Source organism: Nicotiana tomentosiformis, chromosome 8, assembly GCF_000390325.3.
Source record: "Nicotiana tomentosiformis chromosome 8, ASM39032v3, whole genome shotgun sequence".
Taxonomy (NCBI): domain Eukaryota; kingdom Viridiplantae; phylum Streptophyta; class Magnoliopsida; order Solanales; family Solanaceae; genus Nicotiana; species Nicotiana tomentosiformis.
The window spans coordinates 123220802-123236803 of NC_090819.1; the positions used below are offsets into that span (position 1 = coordinate 123220802).

Consider the following 16002-nt stretch of genomic DNA (forward strand, 5'->3'; position numbering starts at 1 on the left):
AATAAATTATATATTTGAGTCTGTGGTGTCATGGGTACAGTTTATCTTCAAAAAATTTTGGAATCCGGGCATGTGGGCCAGAGGGTGATTTTTATCGACTTTTCAAGCGGAGTTAGGAATTTTTGTAAATTGAATTATAATGAGTATCAGGGTATATATATTTACGGGATTTCTCATTTATTGACTAGTTTTGGAGCGTTGGGCATCGATTTGAGTTGTTTGGGCGGTGTTGGAACCTGTTTTGGAATGCTAGAGTGAGGTAAGTCTCTTTTCTAACCTTGTAAGAGGGAATTAATCCCATAGGTGAAATAATTCAATATGTGCTTCTATTTGTGGGGGCTACATACTCACGAGGTGACAAAAGTCCGTACGTAACTACTAATATGTTTATGTCCGGGTAGTCTAGGACCCGGATCATGCTATACTTGCGATATTTGCAATCTTATTGTTAATTTAAATTACTTAAATCATATTGAACTTGGTAAATGAATTTTTAAAAGGTTAAACTTCGTTTTCCTTGACCGTTAAATGAAAATTGACATTTCGTTGGATAATTGCTCTTTAAAGAATTCTTGATTGACTATTGAATGTGTTTATCTATTGTGGAGCGGTCCGAACACCTCAGTAGATTAAATAGATGCATCTTTGGTTCATGTCGTTCGACCCTCGATAGTGCACAATTTAAATATTTATGTTGGAGCGGGCCGTACGACCTCGGCATGATTTGCGCATGATTGAATTGATTGCTTTGGAATTTACAATAAATGATATTGCATCCTTGGCCTGAGATAAATTGTTAAATAATGGGAAATAAATTTGGAGATTTCTTAATTATAAAAGGACTGCTTACTTACTTAAAAATATTAATCTTGCAACCATTTTACATAATCCATACTTAAATCATATCATTGATATCCTATTCATAACCCATAGTAAGTGTCGAAGTCGATCCCTCGTCACTACTTCTTTGAGGTTAGGCGGGATACTTACTGGGTACGCATTGATTTACATACTCATACTACACTTGCTACATATTTTTGTGCAGGTACCTATATGTTTAGTGGCCTCGTGGGCGCAGATGTGCGGTTATGGCGGGGACTTAGGTGAACTGCATTCTATACTATGATCTGCAGCCAGCAGAGTCTCCTTCAGAGTACTTACATCTTTCCTGTCCAATTTGTATTCCGGACAACTATTGTATTTTATTGTATATTCCTAGTTAATGCTCATGCACTTGTGACACCAGTTTTTGGGATTATTATGGGTTGTTTTGTATTGAATTGGTTAAAAGTATTATTATTTACTCTGTAAATCCCTATTCTTTACTATTTAAATTGAAGGAAAATATGATCTCAAAAATATTAAAATGAGAACCTAATTAAGTATTTATTATTGGCTTTCCTGACAGTGGGGGCCGGCGCCATCATGACCTTTATGGATTTTGGGTCGTGACATCGACGTTCTTGGCGATTAAATACATCACAAGGAGGTCTACAATGTCCTACATTCGAGAAAGACGCTTCTCAAGCCCTCGAATCAGAGAGAATTTCATAGAGTAGAATCAAGGGATACAAAGAATTGTACTCATAAATATTTATCAATAAAATCTCTTCATCATATTATTTTTGTTGTAGTTTATTTTACGTACGACAAAAATGTGTTGCGAACAAATTTTGGTATGCCCAGTGGGACCAATTCTGCCCTTCATCTCTTCATTTTCCAAGTTGAAATCTGCAAACTTCATATCTACTGCTGCAATGGCCTGCCACAAGTGCGATGATGTTTCATGCAAAGATGCTATTGCTACTGCATCCGCTGAGCTCAGTCATGTTGGCCCAATCACTTGAAGCAAGTTCAATGCTAGTGGCTTGGATGGATCCGAATACTTTGCCTCCTTGGAGATGGCAAAGAAGAGCAGATCTCATATGACGCCAGCAACCAGAATCTTTGGGGGAGATACCACATTCTCGCTGTTTGATGAACTTTTTCAAGAACCCTAAACCTTGGTGGATTTGAGGATTTAGTGGATTCTCCAGTTCAATGAAAGTCAATGCCTTGATTACTGACGTAACTAACGTGAACGAAGCGTTTGCCATGATGGAATTGACTATAGAAGCCTTAAAGAAGTCTGCTGATGACAAAGACCTTCAAATCGCTCAACTCATGAACAAATTGGAGGCCTATGCACCTGGAGAGTCGAGCCATGTCCCTTCTCGTTCACCTGACTTCACCTCGCAAAAAATGTCTGTTGAGGAATCACTTTCCAAGTTCAGCATTCAGAAGGAAAAACAATCCACTTCGGTTGCGACGTTATCTGTCCAACAATTGCAAGACATGATAATAAACACCATAGATCTCAATATGGCAGACCATCAAAATGTTCGTTGTATTACTCTAAGACTTATACTAAGAGGATTGATTGTCTAACCATGCCAACCAATTATAAACCACCAAAGCTACATCAATTTGATGGCAAAGGAAACCCAAGGAAACATATTTCCCACTTTGTTGAGACTTGTAGCAATGCTGGGACACATGGTGACCTTTTGGTAAAATAATTTGTTCGTTCTCTGAAGGGGAATGCATTTGACTGGTATATTGACCTGGAGTCCGAGTCCATTGATAGTTGGGACCAACTTGAGAAGGAATACCTCAATGGTTTTTACAGTACTCGAAGAACTGTAAGCATGATAGAGTTGACAGGCACCAAGCAAAGGAAGGACGAGCCCGTGGTGGATTACATCAATCGTTGGAGGGCGTTAAGTTTGGACTGCAAGGATCACCTTTCAGAAATATCTGTTGTGGAGATGTGCATTCAAGGGATGCACTGGGGCCTTTTGTACATCCAACAAGAGATCAAACCATGAACTTTTGATGAATTTGTAACTTGAGCATACGACATGGAGTTAAGTATCGCAAGCCATGGAAAGGCATCTCCATTTGTTGATCAGAAGGAGTTCAAGAAAAATGTTGCATCAAAGAACTAAACCAAAGAATTGTAATGACCCGATCGGTCATTTTGAGTATTATAACCCCGTTCCCCCGTTTACTGCTCAATTTATGCTTTATAATTTTTTTATGACTTACCGAGTTAGTTGGTTTGGGTCCGGAAGGATTTCAGAGTGAAATGAGATACTTAGTCTCTTAGTTGAAAACTTAAGTTGGAAAGGTTGACAGAATATTGACTTATGTGTAAACGACCTCGGAATTGAATTTTGATGATTCCAATAGCTCCGTATGGTGAATTTGGAGTTAGGAGTGTGTCCGGAAAATATTTTGGAGGTCCGTAATAGAATTAGGCTTGAAATGGCAAAAGTCAAATTTTTGGGAAGTTTGACCGGGGGATTAACTTTTTGATATCATGGTCAAAATCTGATTCAGAAAAATTTAATAGGTCTGATATGTTATTTATGACTTGTGTGCAAAATTTGAGGTCAATCAGACTTCATTTGATAGGTTCTGGCGTCGTTTGTAGAAATTGGAAGTTTCAAAGTTGATTAGGCTTGAATTGGGGTATAATTCGTGTTTTTAGCGTTGTTTGATGTGATTTAAAGGCTCGACTAAGCTCGTATGATATTTTAGGACTTGTTGGTATATTTAGTTGAGGTCCCGGGGGGCCTCGGGTGAGTTTCAGATGCTTAACGGATAGCATTTTGGACTTGGTAAACTGCTGAAGAATGCTGGTTTTCTTTCACTGGTTTCCTTCTATGCGATCGAGTGAGAAGGTTCACGATCTCATAGGCTTGTTTGAGCAGAGATGAGATTTTGTCAGTGCGATCACGTGAAGGAATTCGCGATCGCGTAGGCTTGTTGAGGCAGTGTTGATTTTGTTCTTTGCGATTGCGTGAGGTCAACCGCGATCGCGTAGGTTGGGCCAGTCTGTGCTACGCAAATGCGTGGGAGAGGCCGAGTTCGCATAGGGAAACTTGAGAGGAAGCTTGGCCATGTGTTTGCTCTATGCGATCACGTGAAGAGGGATGTGATCGCGTAGAGCTGGGATCTTGTGCATCACGATCGCGTGAAGGCAACCGCGATCGTGTAGAGTCTTTTCTGCGCACTAGAAATTGTGCTTCATGATCGCGTGTGTTTGTCCCCGATCGCGTAGAGCAAATGATTGGGCAGAGAGTTTAAGTTCTGAAAATGAGACTTCGTCATTTGAAGCTCGGATTAAGGTGAGTTTTGGGAGATTTTCAGAGAAAATAACGGGGTAAGTGTTCTTAACTCAATATTGGTTAAATTACCTGAATCCATGGTTGTTTTTATCATTTAATGGGTGAATAAAGTTGTAAAATTTAAAAAAACCTCTTGGTTTAAATTGAAGGTTTGAGGGTCGAGTTGAGGTCGGGTGTTGGTAAAATTGGTATGGTTAGACTCGTGGTTGAATGGGATTTCGAATTTTATAATTTTTGTCGGGTTCCGAGACGTGGGCCGCACGGGAGATTTTTGAGCTAAATTTCATATTTTGTTGGAAAATTAGAATTTGCTTATGAAATTAATTCCAATAAATTTTATTGACTGAATCGAATTATTTGTGGCTAGATTTGAAACCCCGGATTACCCGGCTTGAGGTAAGTAACAGTTTTCAATTTTGTCGTAAGGGTATGAAACCCCGGATAATGTGTTATTCTATTGGTTTTGAGGTGACACATATGCTAGGTGACGGATGTGTGGGCGTGCACCATAGGAATTGTGACTTGGTCGAATTCCATGGGACTGTGTAGTTGAATTAGTTGTTGATATCTGTACATTCTCTACGTGTTAGGGAAAATTGAGCTAAGACTCGTATTAAAAATCATGCTTAGACATATGCTGTTATTATTGGTACCCACTGGGGTCATTTCTGTGGTTGAATTATATGTTCAAATTATAATTTCGCACTCAGTCATGTTTATTCATTTCATATCATATCTCAGCCTCTGTTTCTATTTACTAAAACATCATATTATCAAATTTTGGGCTGATTTTCATGATTTCTGAGAGCCCGAGAGACTGGAGAAGTTGATGACTGAGTGAGGACGAGGGCCTAATTGTGAGGATATTTATGGATCGGGTTGCACGCTGCAACATGTTTTTATTGATTTATGCCATGATTGGCTTGATATAGAGCTTGGGCTGAAGGAGTCCCTCCGGAGTCTGTACACACCCTTAGTAAGCGCAGGTACTTACTGAGTGCGAGTGCCGAGTGATGAGTGACTGTGAGGAATGAGTGACTGTGAGGAAAGAGAAACTGTGAGGTTGGAGTGAATGGGAGAACTGAGTGACTGTTACTCTGAGATAATGCATTAATTTCATTATTTGCTGCATTTCAGCTGTCATATATCACTAATTTGAAAATTTCAGAAAAACATTATTTTTCGGTTTCAGAAAACTTGATATGAAATTTCAATGATATCTTAAATGTTGAACTTGAGATCATTCTTACTCTTTTATATTGGAAAGTATTTGTAACGACCCGACCGGTCATTTTGAGTATTGCAACCCCGTTTCCCCATTTACTGCTTAAAGTGGGCTTTACAGTTGTTGTGTGACTTGCCGGGGCAATTGGTTCGGTTCCGGTGAGGTTTTGGAATGAAGTGGAATACTTAGTTCCAAGGTTTAAAGCTTAAGTTAAAATAGTGACCGGATGTTGACTTATGTGTAAACAACCTCGGAATTTAATTCTGATGATTCCAATAGCTCCGTATGGTGATTTTGGACTTAGGAGCGTGTCCGGAAAATTATTTGGAGGTTCGTAGTGGAATTAGGCTAGAAATGCCGAAAGTTGAATTTTTGGGAAGTTTGACCGGGGGTTGACATTTTGATATTGGGGTCGGAATCTGATTCTGGAAATTGGAATAGGTCCGTAATGTGAAATGTGACTTGTGCGCAAAATCTGAGGTCAATCAGACATGAACTGATAGGTTCCGGAGTCGTTTGTAGAAACTAGAAATTTCAAAGTTCATTTAGGATTGAATTGGGGTGTAATTCATAGTTTTAGCATTGTTTGAGGTGATTTGAAGGTTCGACTAAGTCCGTATGATGATTTAAGACTTGTTGGTATATTTGGTTGAGGTCCCGAAGGTCTTGGGTAATTTTCGGATGGTTAGCGGGTAGGATTTTGGACTTGGAACTCTGTTGGACTTTTTCTGATGCACCATCTGGTTTCCTTCATCGCGTTCACGAGTGGAGCCTCGCATTCGCGAAGAGGAACTGAGAGGCTGGAAATATTTTCTCTTCGTGTTCGCGAAGAGAAGAACGCATTCGCGAAGGGTGGACTGGGTGTGCATTGCGAACGCAAGAGGTGTTACGCGTTCGTGAAGAAAATAGGAAGTAGCTGAGGATCCTAGGCAATTGGTCTACGCGTTCGTGTATAGGGTGTCGCATTCGCGTAGTGAGGGGGAACGAATCATCGCGTTCGCGATTGGTTGAACGCGTTCGCGTAATTGGTTGAACACGTTCGCGTAGAAGGCATTGAGGCAGAGGCACTTTGTGCTTCGCGAATGCGAGGGTGATGTCGCGTTCGCGAAGGAGGAATTTGGACGGGAACAATTTTGGTAGGTGTTGTGTTGATCTCTCCCGAAAGACCAGTCTTGTCATTCTCCTTTGTTTTAGGTGAAACATGCTCCAACAATGCTGCAGAGTACCAAGCTTTGATCATCGGTCTTGAAATGGAATTAGACATGAAGATTCTATAGTTGGAGATATACAGCGACTCTAAGCTGATAATCAACCAACTTTTAGGGATTTACGATGTAAAGAAGGGTGATCTTTTGCTATACCACCAATATGCTTCTTGTTTACTCAAAAGATTCGACCAAGTGTTCTTAAACCACATCCCAAGAGAAGAAAATCGTATGGCTGATTCTTTGGCTAACTTGTCCACGACGATGTCACTTAGAGAGAATGAGTCAACAAAGGTACATATATGTCATCGATGGGTCATTCCTGGACTTCTTGATCTTCAAATCAACGAAAGTCATCATACGTCCGTTCGAGTAATTGAAAAAGAGGATTGGAGGCAACTATTGATAGAGTACCTTGAACATGGAAAGTTACCTAAGGATCCACGACAAAGAACAGACATCAAGCGAAGGGCACCACGATTCATCCTCTATAAGGAGACACTATTTCGCTGCTCTTTTGAAGGACTATTCTTGCGATGTTTTGACAAAGAAGAATCCCACCAAGCGATGGAGGAAACATATTCTGGATCATGTGGAGCACATCAATCTGGTCCTAAGCTCCATTTTTGCATCAAGAGGACGGACTACTACTAGTCGACAATGGTGAAGGATTGCATGGAACATGCCAAAAGATGTCAAGTGTGTCAATTCCACGCCAACTATATCCACCAACCTCTAGAGCCTATTCATCCAATTATAGCTTCATGGCCTTTTGATGCATGGGGACTTGACGTTGTTGGACCGCTTCCAAAGTCATCAAAGGGACAGATGTACATATTGGATACCACAGACTACTTCTCTAGATGGGCTGAAGATGTTCCACTCAAGGAAGTAAAAAAGGAAATTGTTGCCGATTTAATCAAGTCAAACATAATTTTTAGGTACGGCATACCAAGATACATAATCACGGATAATGAAATGCCATTTGATAACAAGCTCGTGAGGAGTCTATGCGAGAAATTTTGTTTCAAGCAACATAAGTCTTCAATGTATAATGCACCTGCTAATAGCCTTGCTGAAGCTTTTAACAAGACGTTTGGTAACCTTTTGAAGAATGTTGTTGCAAAGAACAAGAGAGATTGGCATGATAAAATTGGTGAAGCTTTGTGGGCATACCGGATAACCTTCAGAACTGCTACACAAGAAACTCCTTACCCTTTGGTGTATGGTGTAGAAGCAGTCCTTCCGTTAGAGCGACAAATTCCATCATTGCAAATTGCAAACCAAGAAGGACTCACGTCATAAGAGAATGCTCAACTTCGCCTAGCAGAATTAGAGGCATTGAATGAGAAAATATTGGAAGCGCAATAAAAATTGGAGTGCTATCAAGCTCGACTAGCTAGAGCCTTCAATAAGAAAGTGCGGCCACGATCGTTCCAAGTGGGAGACTTACTCCTAGTTGTTCGACGACCCATAATCTATAACAAACACATAGGTGACACGTTTACCTCAAAATAGGATGGGCCATATGTTTTGAAGGAAGCCTATTCAAGTGGAGCATACAAAATTATTGATAAGGATGGTCTTAGAGTTGATCCGATCAACGAAAAATTTCTGAAGCAATACTTCCCATGAAAGTCACCTACGCTCCTTGATGCACGAGCCTAAACTGTAAGTCATGACGCTCCTTGATGCATGAGCCTAAACTGTATGTTGCTACACTCCTAGCCCGCATGAGTCTAAACTGTGTACGGACAAAAAAGAAAATAATCCGCTAGGTTGAAAACCTCAAAAGGGGCGGCCTAGGCAAAAATTAGGACATAAAAAAAACTCATCCCTTGGAACTATGTTATGACTTGATCCTCTTCACTGAGGTATGTAGTCAGCCTAGAGTTTCATTCTAAGTTCAGTCGCTTGAGTTTTAAAAAAAGGGTTTGGCTTATGGGATCATCATATTAACTCTTTCAAGTATGGACACATATATAAATACGAGGAAGAAGACAATTTGCGTTGAAGTGTAAAAGATATTTTATTGCTTCAATCTTACAAAAGTTGATACATCCAAAAATGTGGAGACGAAATGGATTAGACATCATCCTATACAAAAGCCTAAGTAATGAAAATAATCGTAAACTAGGCTTTGTTGCTGCCGTCTTGAATGTTTTTCCGAGTTTGTCTAACGTTCCATATTTAATACACCATTATCGATGTACGTCTCTCACGTTCAATTGTTGTGACGATCTCTTGACCATGGGTCATGTTGTTAGGCCTTGAGCATGATGTTGCTTCTCTTGTGCAAGTGTTGGTTGAAGGTCCCATATGTGAGAAGTCGTTGCTCTTTAACAAAAAATAAAACCTTCAATCATCATGGGAGGTGCCATTTATGAACTTCAAGACTATCAACAATTCAAGTGAAATAATTGGTGAAGGGGTGGCTTCGCATAATGATCTACTATAATAATTCTTTCTTTCTCATAGAGATTTTGCGTGCTCAAAACTTTAACATATCCGCATCTTGTATGACATCTCATTCTGATATCCGGACCCTTTGAGCTCCTTTGCGAGTTTGCAAAAGAAAATGAAGTGATAATATTTATGAGGCATGATAGTAAACGTTACTACATGCAAGATTGTAAAGTCAATTTCAAGAAGAAGAAAAACATTCGCATGACAACTCAGAGAGCATAGAGATGGAAAGCAAGCTTAATAGACAACGGGGTCAATTTTGAAAAAGCTATTGCGGTCCATCTGGAAGATGTTATGCCCTAACATTTTGTATGTTATAGATTTGGATGTCTATTTTCCAACAACACAAACCGTTCATAATTGGGAGGCCCCTAGCTCAAGATACTATTTCTTTTGCCGGAACTATACGAATCTAAAAGTTACTGTAGCTAGGTGGACTTTGAGATTTTTTTGTTTCCAGCTCGAAAGGAGTTCTGCCATTAAATTCATATTTTTTGCAGATATATGAGTTTACTTTCTAATGGCACAAACAAATCGCAATTTGGAGTCTCCTAGCTCGAGATATGAATTTTTTCGACAGGAGTGCGCAAAGCTGAAAACAAAACAACGCATGGCAGACAACTAGATGAACTTCAAGAAATCATTGCGGCCAGTCCAAAAGGAATTATGCAATGATATTTTAAGGTGTTTCTTCTTTCCGTGATTTCTTTATAATGAAGTAGACACCTAATAGTTCTGATGCTCCTAGATCAAGATATGAATTTCTCAGCAAGAAGGCACAAAGCTGAAAGGCAGCATGATCGACGTCTAGACTAAATTCAAGAAATAACTATAGCCGTTGAGGAAGGAAATTTTCCAAGACATTTTTTAGGCCTTGTAGATATCTAAATTTTCTTTTCGGTGGTGCTAATGACTTGCAAATTTGATGCTCCTAGCTCAAGCTATAATTTTGTCGGCAAGAGTGCGCACAACTGGATTGCAAGTGCGGCAGACATCAAGAGCAACTTCAGAATATTATTGCAGCCATTCTGAGTGGACTCCTGCTATGAAATTTCAAGGTGTTATAGGTATCAGAGTTTTCTTTCTAATGGTGCAAACAGATCATGATTCGGATACTCCTAGCTCGAGATATCAATCTTTTGGCGAGACTGTACAATGCTGTAAAGTTAAAATGCTGGACATGTTTATCAGCTTCAAAAATAATATTGTGGCTAATCCTCAAGGAATTTGGTGCTGAATTTTTGATATGTTCCAGAACCACGAGTTATGATTCTTTAGGAAGAAGCGGCTTGTAATTTCATCGCTCTTGTATCGAGAAATAAGTATTCTTGCAGAGACGCGCTAAGTGTTTGTTCGCCGAAGTTGGAAAGGCCTACTCCAGTTGTCTTCCCCGTCAGCCTGCAATGATGTGATGTGGTACATGTTGGCTCACCAATGATGAAATATTGTCTCTCCAAGCCTCCAAGAGTAGGGATTTTGTTGCCAAGGTTGAAAGGACACTTCATGTGTCTCTCTCGCCATGCCGCAACAAAGAGACGAGAGGTTCGCTAGCAATGAATCTTCTTAGGGATATCAAGATCGCTGGAACTCTCGCAAAATCCTGCAAAGGAAAATATCATGAAAGTCTTCGGTGCCAATAGCACGATGTTTCAGCAACACGACACTTCAACTCCACTCATGAATATTGATGTAGACGACATGAAACTTGTGATTTCACATGATTGATTGGTGTCGACGGTGAAAAGCTCAGTTTAGCAGTAATTGTCAATGTTGATGATAAGACGCTTAATTCGACATAAGGCTTACTGCTATCTTCATGTAGAGTACTGTATGCTTTGGTTCCTGCAGGTTGGGTTGGTTAACGATGATAGATGCATTCGGTGCACTAATTGAGACGTTTTGCTTTCGGACCAATGCTTCATGGGCTAATGCTGATTTCGTTTAGTGGTTATGCTGCTTTATGAATACTTCTCCACAGCCCCACGTTCTAAGAAAAGAAAAGAAGAAAAAGGTTAGCATGAGTAACAAAAAGTTCAATTAAAACTAATCGGCATGAAAAGGGAAGTTAAAATTAGGGAGCCTTGTTAATCTCTGTCCTTGACCATGAGTTAGGTCGTTGAGTAACTAAAACCAGCAGTTCCACCAGCCACGCACAAGCAATAAAGACAACGGCACGGAGCTTTCACTCAGCAACAAGAACCGGTGTCAATGACACAACGCTTCAATGCTGATGATGAGCATTGTCACGTACACTTCTCCATCAAATCTCAATGGCTCGTACGCTTCATGAACCTCTTCCCTTAAAAAAGAAGTGGTGATCATGCACTTCTTCTCATGATGCGGATTGGAGAACTCTCTATATATATCTTCTTCAAACCTGCAAAATAAAGGAAAAAAGAAGTATGTTGCCCGAACAATCCTCTCGATTCCAGCACTTGATACAAAGATTTGTTGCATCTGGATCAAAAGGGCTGGAGCTTCGAATTTTATAGATGTTGTATCTCTCCGAGTCTTCTTCTCAATGGTGCAAATATATTGTAGTTCGGATACTCCTATCTTGTGATATGCATCTTTTTAGCAAGAGCCTGCAAAGCTGGAAAACAAATCAAGCTAGTATGTCAGAACTTGTGTTCCAGATTTAGCAAATTATCTGGGAAAACCTAGGGATATGCTGACTGTGATTTATACATAATTTTGTAGATCTAGGAGTCTAATTTTCAACGCCTCAAACGGCTTGTGATTTGGACGCTCCTATCTCGAGATACGACTTTTTCGCCGAGAGTGCGCAGAGCTGTGAGATCAACGGGCCAGATGTGTATGCCAACTTCAAAAATTAATCCCAGACAATCCAGAAGGAATTTGGCTATAAAGTTTTGATATGTTGGATTTCTTTGAGTCTAGAATTATTAGAATTAAGCGGCTCGCAATTTCAACTCTCTGATCTCATGATATGAATCTTTCGTCGAGAGTTCGCAAAGTTGTGAGATCAACACGGGCCAGACGTGTAGATTAATTTCAAAAATTAATTCCAGCAGATACAAAAGGAGATTCGTGCTGATTTTTTTGATATGTTTCAGTCCTATGAGTCTAGTTTTGGTAGAAACAAGCGGCTCATGATTTGAAGTCTCCTACAACAAAATATGGATTCTTTTTCGCAAGGGTGCAAAGCTGGCTGACTGGTAGTGCAATTAAATAAAAGCATGACTGGTATTCTTTTTTGTTTTAGAGGGAGAAATAAACTAAGAAAGAAGTGAAAGCAGACTACGAGCAACCGTGTTCAGCGTGAAAGGAACCCTATGTTCACGACTCTCATATGTCAAGGTAAAGGCAACAAAGATCCAATATATAGATTGTTTAAGGCGGTGAAACTTTTTTTATGGAAAAAGAATTCTCCTTAAAGTAAAGTAGGAAATTCTTATTTGACTTGAAAGTTTTAAATGGTAAATTTTCATTAGAAGGTAACTTCTGAGAAGTATTTGAATAAGCCAAAGAAAACTAAAACTTTGTCGCTGTAAAGTCGGGGAATAAGAAGTTGATCGAGACTGAAAATTCCAAAGGAATCCTTTTTCACGTAAAAAGGATCAGGCCAAGTAGTTAAGTAATACAAGGAAGGAATCCAACAATTTAGTATTTATTTAAAAATACTCGAAGAGTTGTTTCCAGCTTGAGTTTGGCCAAATTCACGGGAAAAAATAAAGTTCCTTACCTTCTCAATCAAAGAGAAGCGGACAAGTTCTCTAAAAGTTGGACTCATATGTACTCGGACTGGTCAAGAAATTAATTTATTGTATAGATGGAATAATGCAATTCAAGTCAGCCGAGTTTCCTTATTGTGTGAACCTACCAATCCTTTTTCTAATGGGTGCATAATTTAATTAAGTGTAACGATCCGACCAGCCATTTTTGGCATTTACGCTCTTTTATAATATTTGAAGTATTGAATAGGTTCATACGAATTATTATGACTTGTGTGAATTACCGGTTTTGGTTTTCAGGTATTTCAGAGTTAGTTTGGAAGAATGAAATTCAAGGTTTAAAGCTTAAGTTGAAAAGATTGATCGAATATTGACTTATGTATAAATGACCCCGGAATAGAGTTCTCATAATTTCAATAGCTCTGTATGGTGATTTTGGACTTAGGAGCATGTCCGAAAAATTATTTGAAAGTCTGTAGTTAAATTGGGCTCGAAATGGCTAAAATAGAAATTTAAGTTTGGAAGTTTGACCGAGGAGTTGACTTCTTGATATCGGGATCAGAATCCAATTCTGGAAATTTGAATAGCTTCTTTATGTCATTTATGACTTGTGTGCAAAATTTGAGGTCAATCGGACTTGATTTGATAGGTTTCGGCATTTAATGTAGAAGTTGAAAATTGTTAGTTTTCATTAGGCTTGAATTGGAGTGTGATTTGTATTTTTGATGTTGTTTGATGTGATTTGAGGGCTCGACTAAGTTTGTATCGTGTTTTAGGACTTGTTGGTACATTCAGACGGAGTTCCGAGTGGATCGGGTGTGTTTCGGGGTGAGTTTTGAGCGAGTTTGGGTATTTCGGCACTCTGATGTTGTTCTGGAACTTTTGGAAGTGCGGGGGCACATTTTAGAGTGCTGAGGCAAAGCCTCATATGCAGACCGCAGAGGAAAAGTGCGGGCCGCAGAAAAGGGATGTTGCAGGTTCGATGGTCCGACTTCGGAAGCTTATATCTTTAAATCTACATGAAATTTGGAAATGATTCAAAAACGCAAGTTGTAGCCCTTTGAAACTAGTTTCCAGAAAGGTATACCATTAATCATTTGCTCATTTGTAGAGAAAGTTATGGTTAATTTACTGAATCCTAGTAGTGCAAAGGCTGCTGAAGTGCGGCCGCACAATTTGGATTACGGCTGCAGAACCTGGAATGTGCGGTCAGCACAATGAGGGATCAGATTTTTGTACTTTATAAACGAGGGTTCGAGTATTATTTCATATTTGGACTTTGGGAGCTCGGTTTGTGGCGATATATCGTGAGATTTTTAAGAAATTCATCGGAGTAAGTGATTCTAACTGGGATTTGGTTAACATACATGAATATATCATTGTTTTCATCATTTAATCAGTATTTTGAGATGGAAATTTGGGGGAAACTGTAGAAATTTCAAAAAAAATAAATTTTTGGGATTTGAATATCGATTCAGAGTCGGATTTAAGTGAAATTAGTATGGTTGAACTCGTAATTGAATGGGTTATCGGATTTTGTGAGTTTTGTCGCATTCCGAGATGTGGGCCCCACTGTCAATTTTTCGAGCAGATTTGGGAATTTTCATAAATTGTTAATTTGTAAGTATTGGAGTAAATTGTGATTTATTTGCACGTTATTTGAATAGATACAGATCGTTTGGCTTGAATTGAGGAGACAAGATGGTGTGTGCAGGTTTATACGCGCGGAATGGAATTTCCAGACTATTGTTTATCTTGCTCGGCATTGGATTCGGCTTGTTCGAGGTAAGTAACTCTTCTAATATTGGAGCTGAGGGTATGAACCGAGATTATACGTGTTATGTATTTGGTGTTGAGGTGACGCACATGGTAGGTGGCGGGCGTGTGGGCGTGCACCGTGTGAATTGTGACACCGTTATTTCGGTGGTATTGTGTAGTTAACTGAACTTATCTGTAATCATGAAATCTCTACGTACTAGAGTTATCGAGCTGTGATTCGTATTAGAAACCATATCTAGGGTACATGCTTATTTTATTAGGACCCACTGAGGTCATTACTGTTGTTGAGTTATTTTCTTACATTGCAATGTCATACTCAGTCATATTCATTCATTATATATCATATCTCAGTCTCTGTTGTTATTTATTGATACATCATATCATCATTTTCGGGCTAGTTTCGTGACATTGTGAGCCCGTGAGAGAGAGACTAGAGAGATTAATGACTGAGTAAGGTCGAGGGCCTGATTGTGAGGATATTGATACTATATCACGTGAGTTATCCGTGCCGCACGTGAGTTGTCCGTGCGGATTCTGATATTGATACTATGACATATGAGTTGTCCATGCGGATTATAGCGTTTGGGCTGAAGGAGCCCCTCCGGAGTCTGCACATACCCCTAGTGAGCGCGGGTGATTATATTGAGGGATAGATCTTCCCTGGACATGGATCTTGTCCGAAGCATTTATATTGAGGGATGGATCTTCCCTGCACATGGATCTTGTCCGAATCATTGATATTTGGGGATGGATCTTTCCCGGGGCTGGATTGGCCTTGTACAATACTGAGTTACTGGATGTCAGTTATTATGTATATATATTGGGATGGATCTTCCCTGGGCTGGATTGGCCATATATAATACTGAGTGATTGAATACTCTAAGAGTGCGAGTACATGAGTTCATCTCTGAGATACATAGCATTGACATGCACACATGACATACAAGCATAGAGATGTATTTTTCTCGTGTTGTACGGTATCACGTCATTCATGAATTCTCGCACATATTGACATATGGGCATAGTGATGCATTTTTACACTGGCTATCTGGAAAGAAAATGAAACATCTTTTTTATTGTTGAAAGGAGTTTTGGGAAAATTATTATTTTCAAACGTACTCATATTTTTGGCAACTTCGGTAACCGACTTGGGTTTTCACTGATACACTTGAAAGGTACAACTATTTTTAGAAATCGTGATTTAGCTGAGCATTTCACCTTTGAGTTACTTCTTTTATTACTTGCTTTATGTTGTTATGAACTGTTGTTGGTTATTAGAGTTGGACTCTGACCTTGGTACAAGATCATCACTACTTTCAACCTAAGGTTAGGTTTGTTACTTATTGAGTACATGGGGTCGGTTGTACTTATACTACACTTCTTCACCTTGCGTGCAGATTTCTGATGCTATGTTGTTGTATGCGACGGGAGCTGGATATGAAGATGTACCTACATTCCAG

At 39.4% G+C, this 16002-nt stretch overlaps 1 protein-coding gene across 1 annotated transcript; it reads left to right on the forward strand.

The window, feature by feature from the left end:
• Positions 1–6833: 6833 nt before the first annotated feature.
• On the forward strand, positions 6834–7256 carry LOC138898085 (uncharacterized). The gene has a single exon (XM_070184120.1). It carries the CDS (start codon positions 6834–6836, stop codon positions 7254–7256), a length of 423 nt encoding a protein of 140 aa, XP_070040221.1.
• Positions 7257–16002: the final 8746 nt, after the last annotated feature.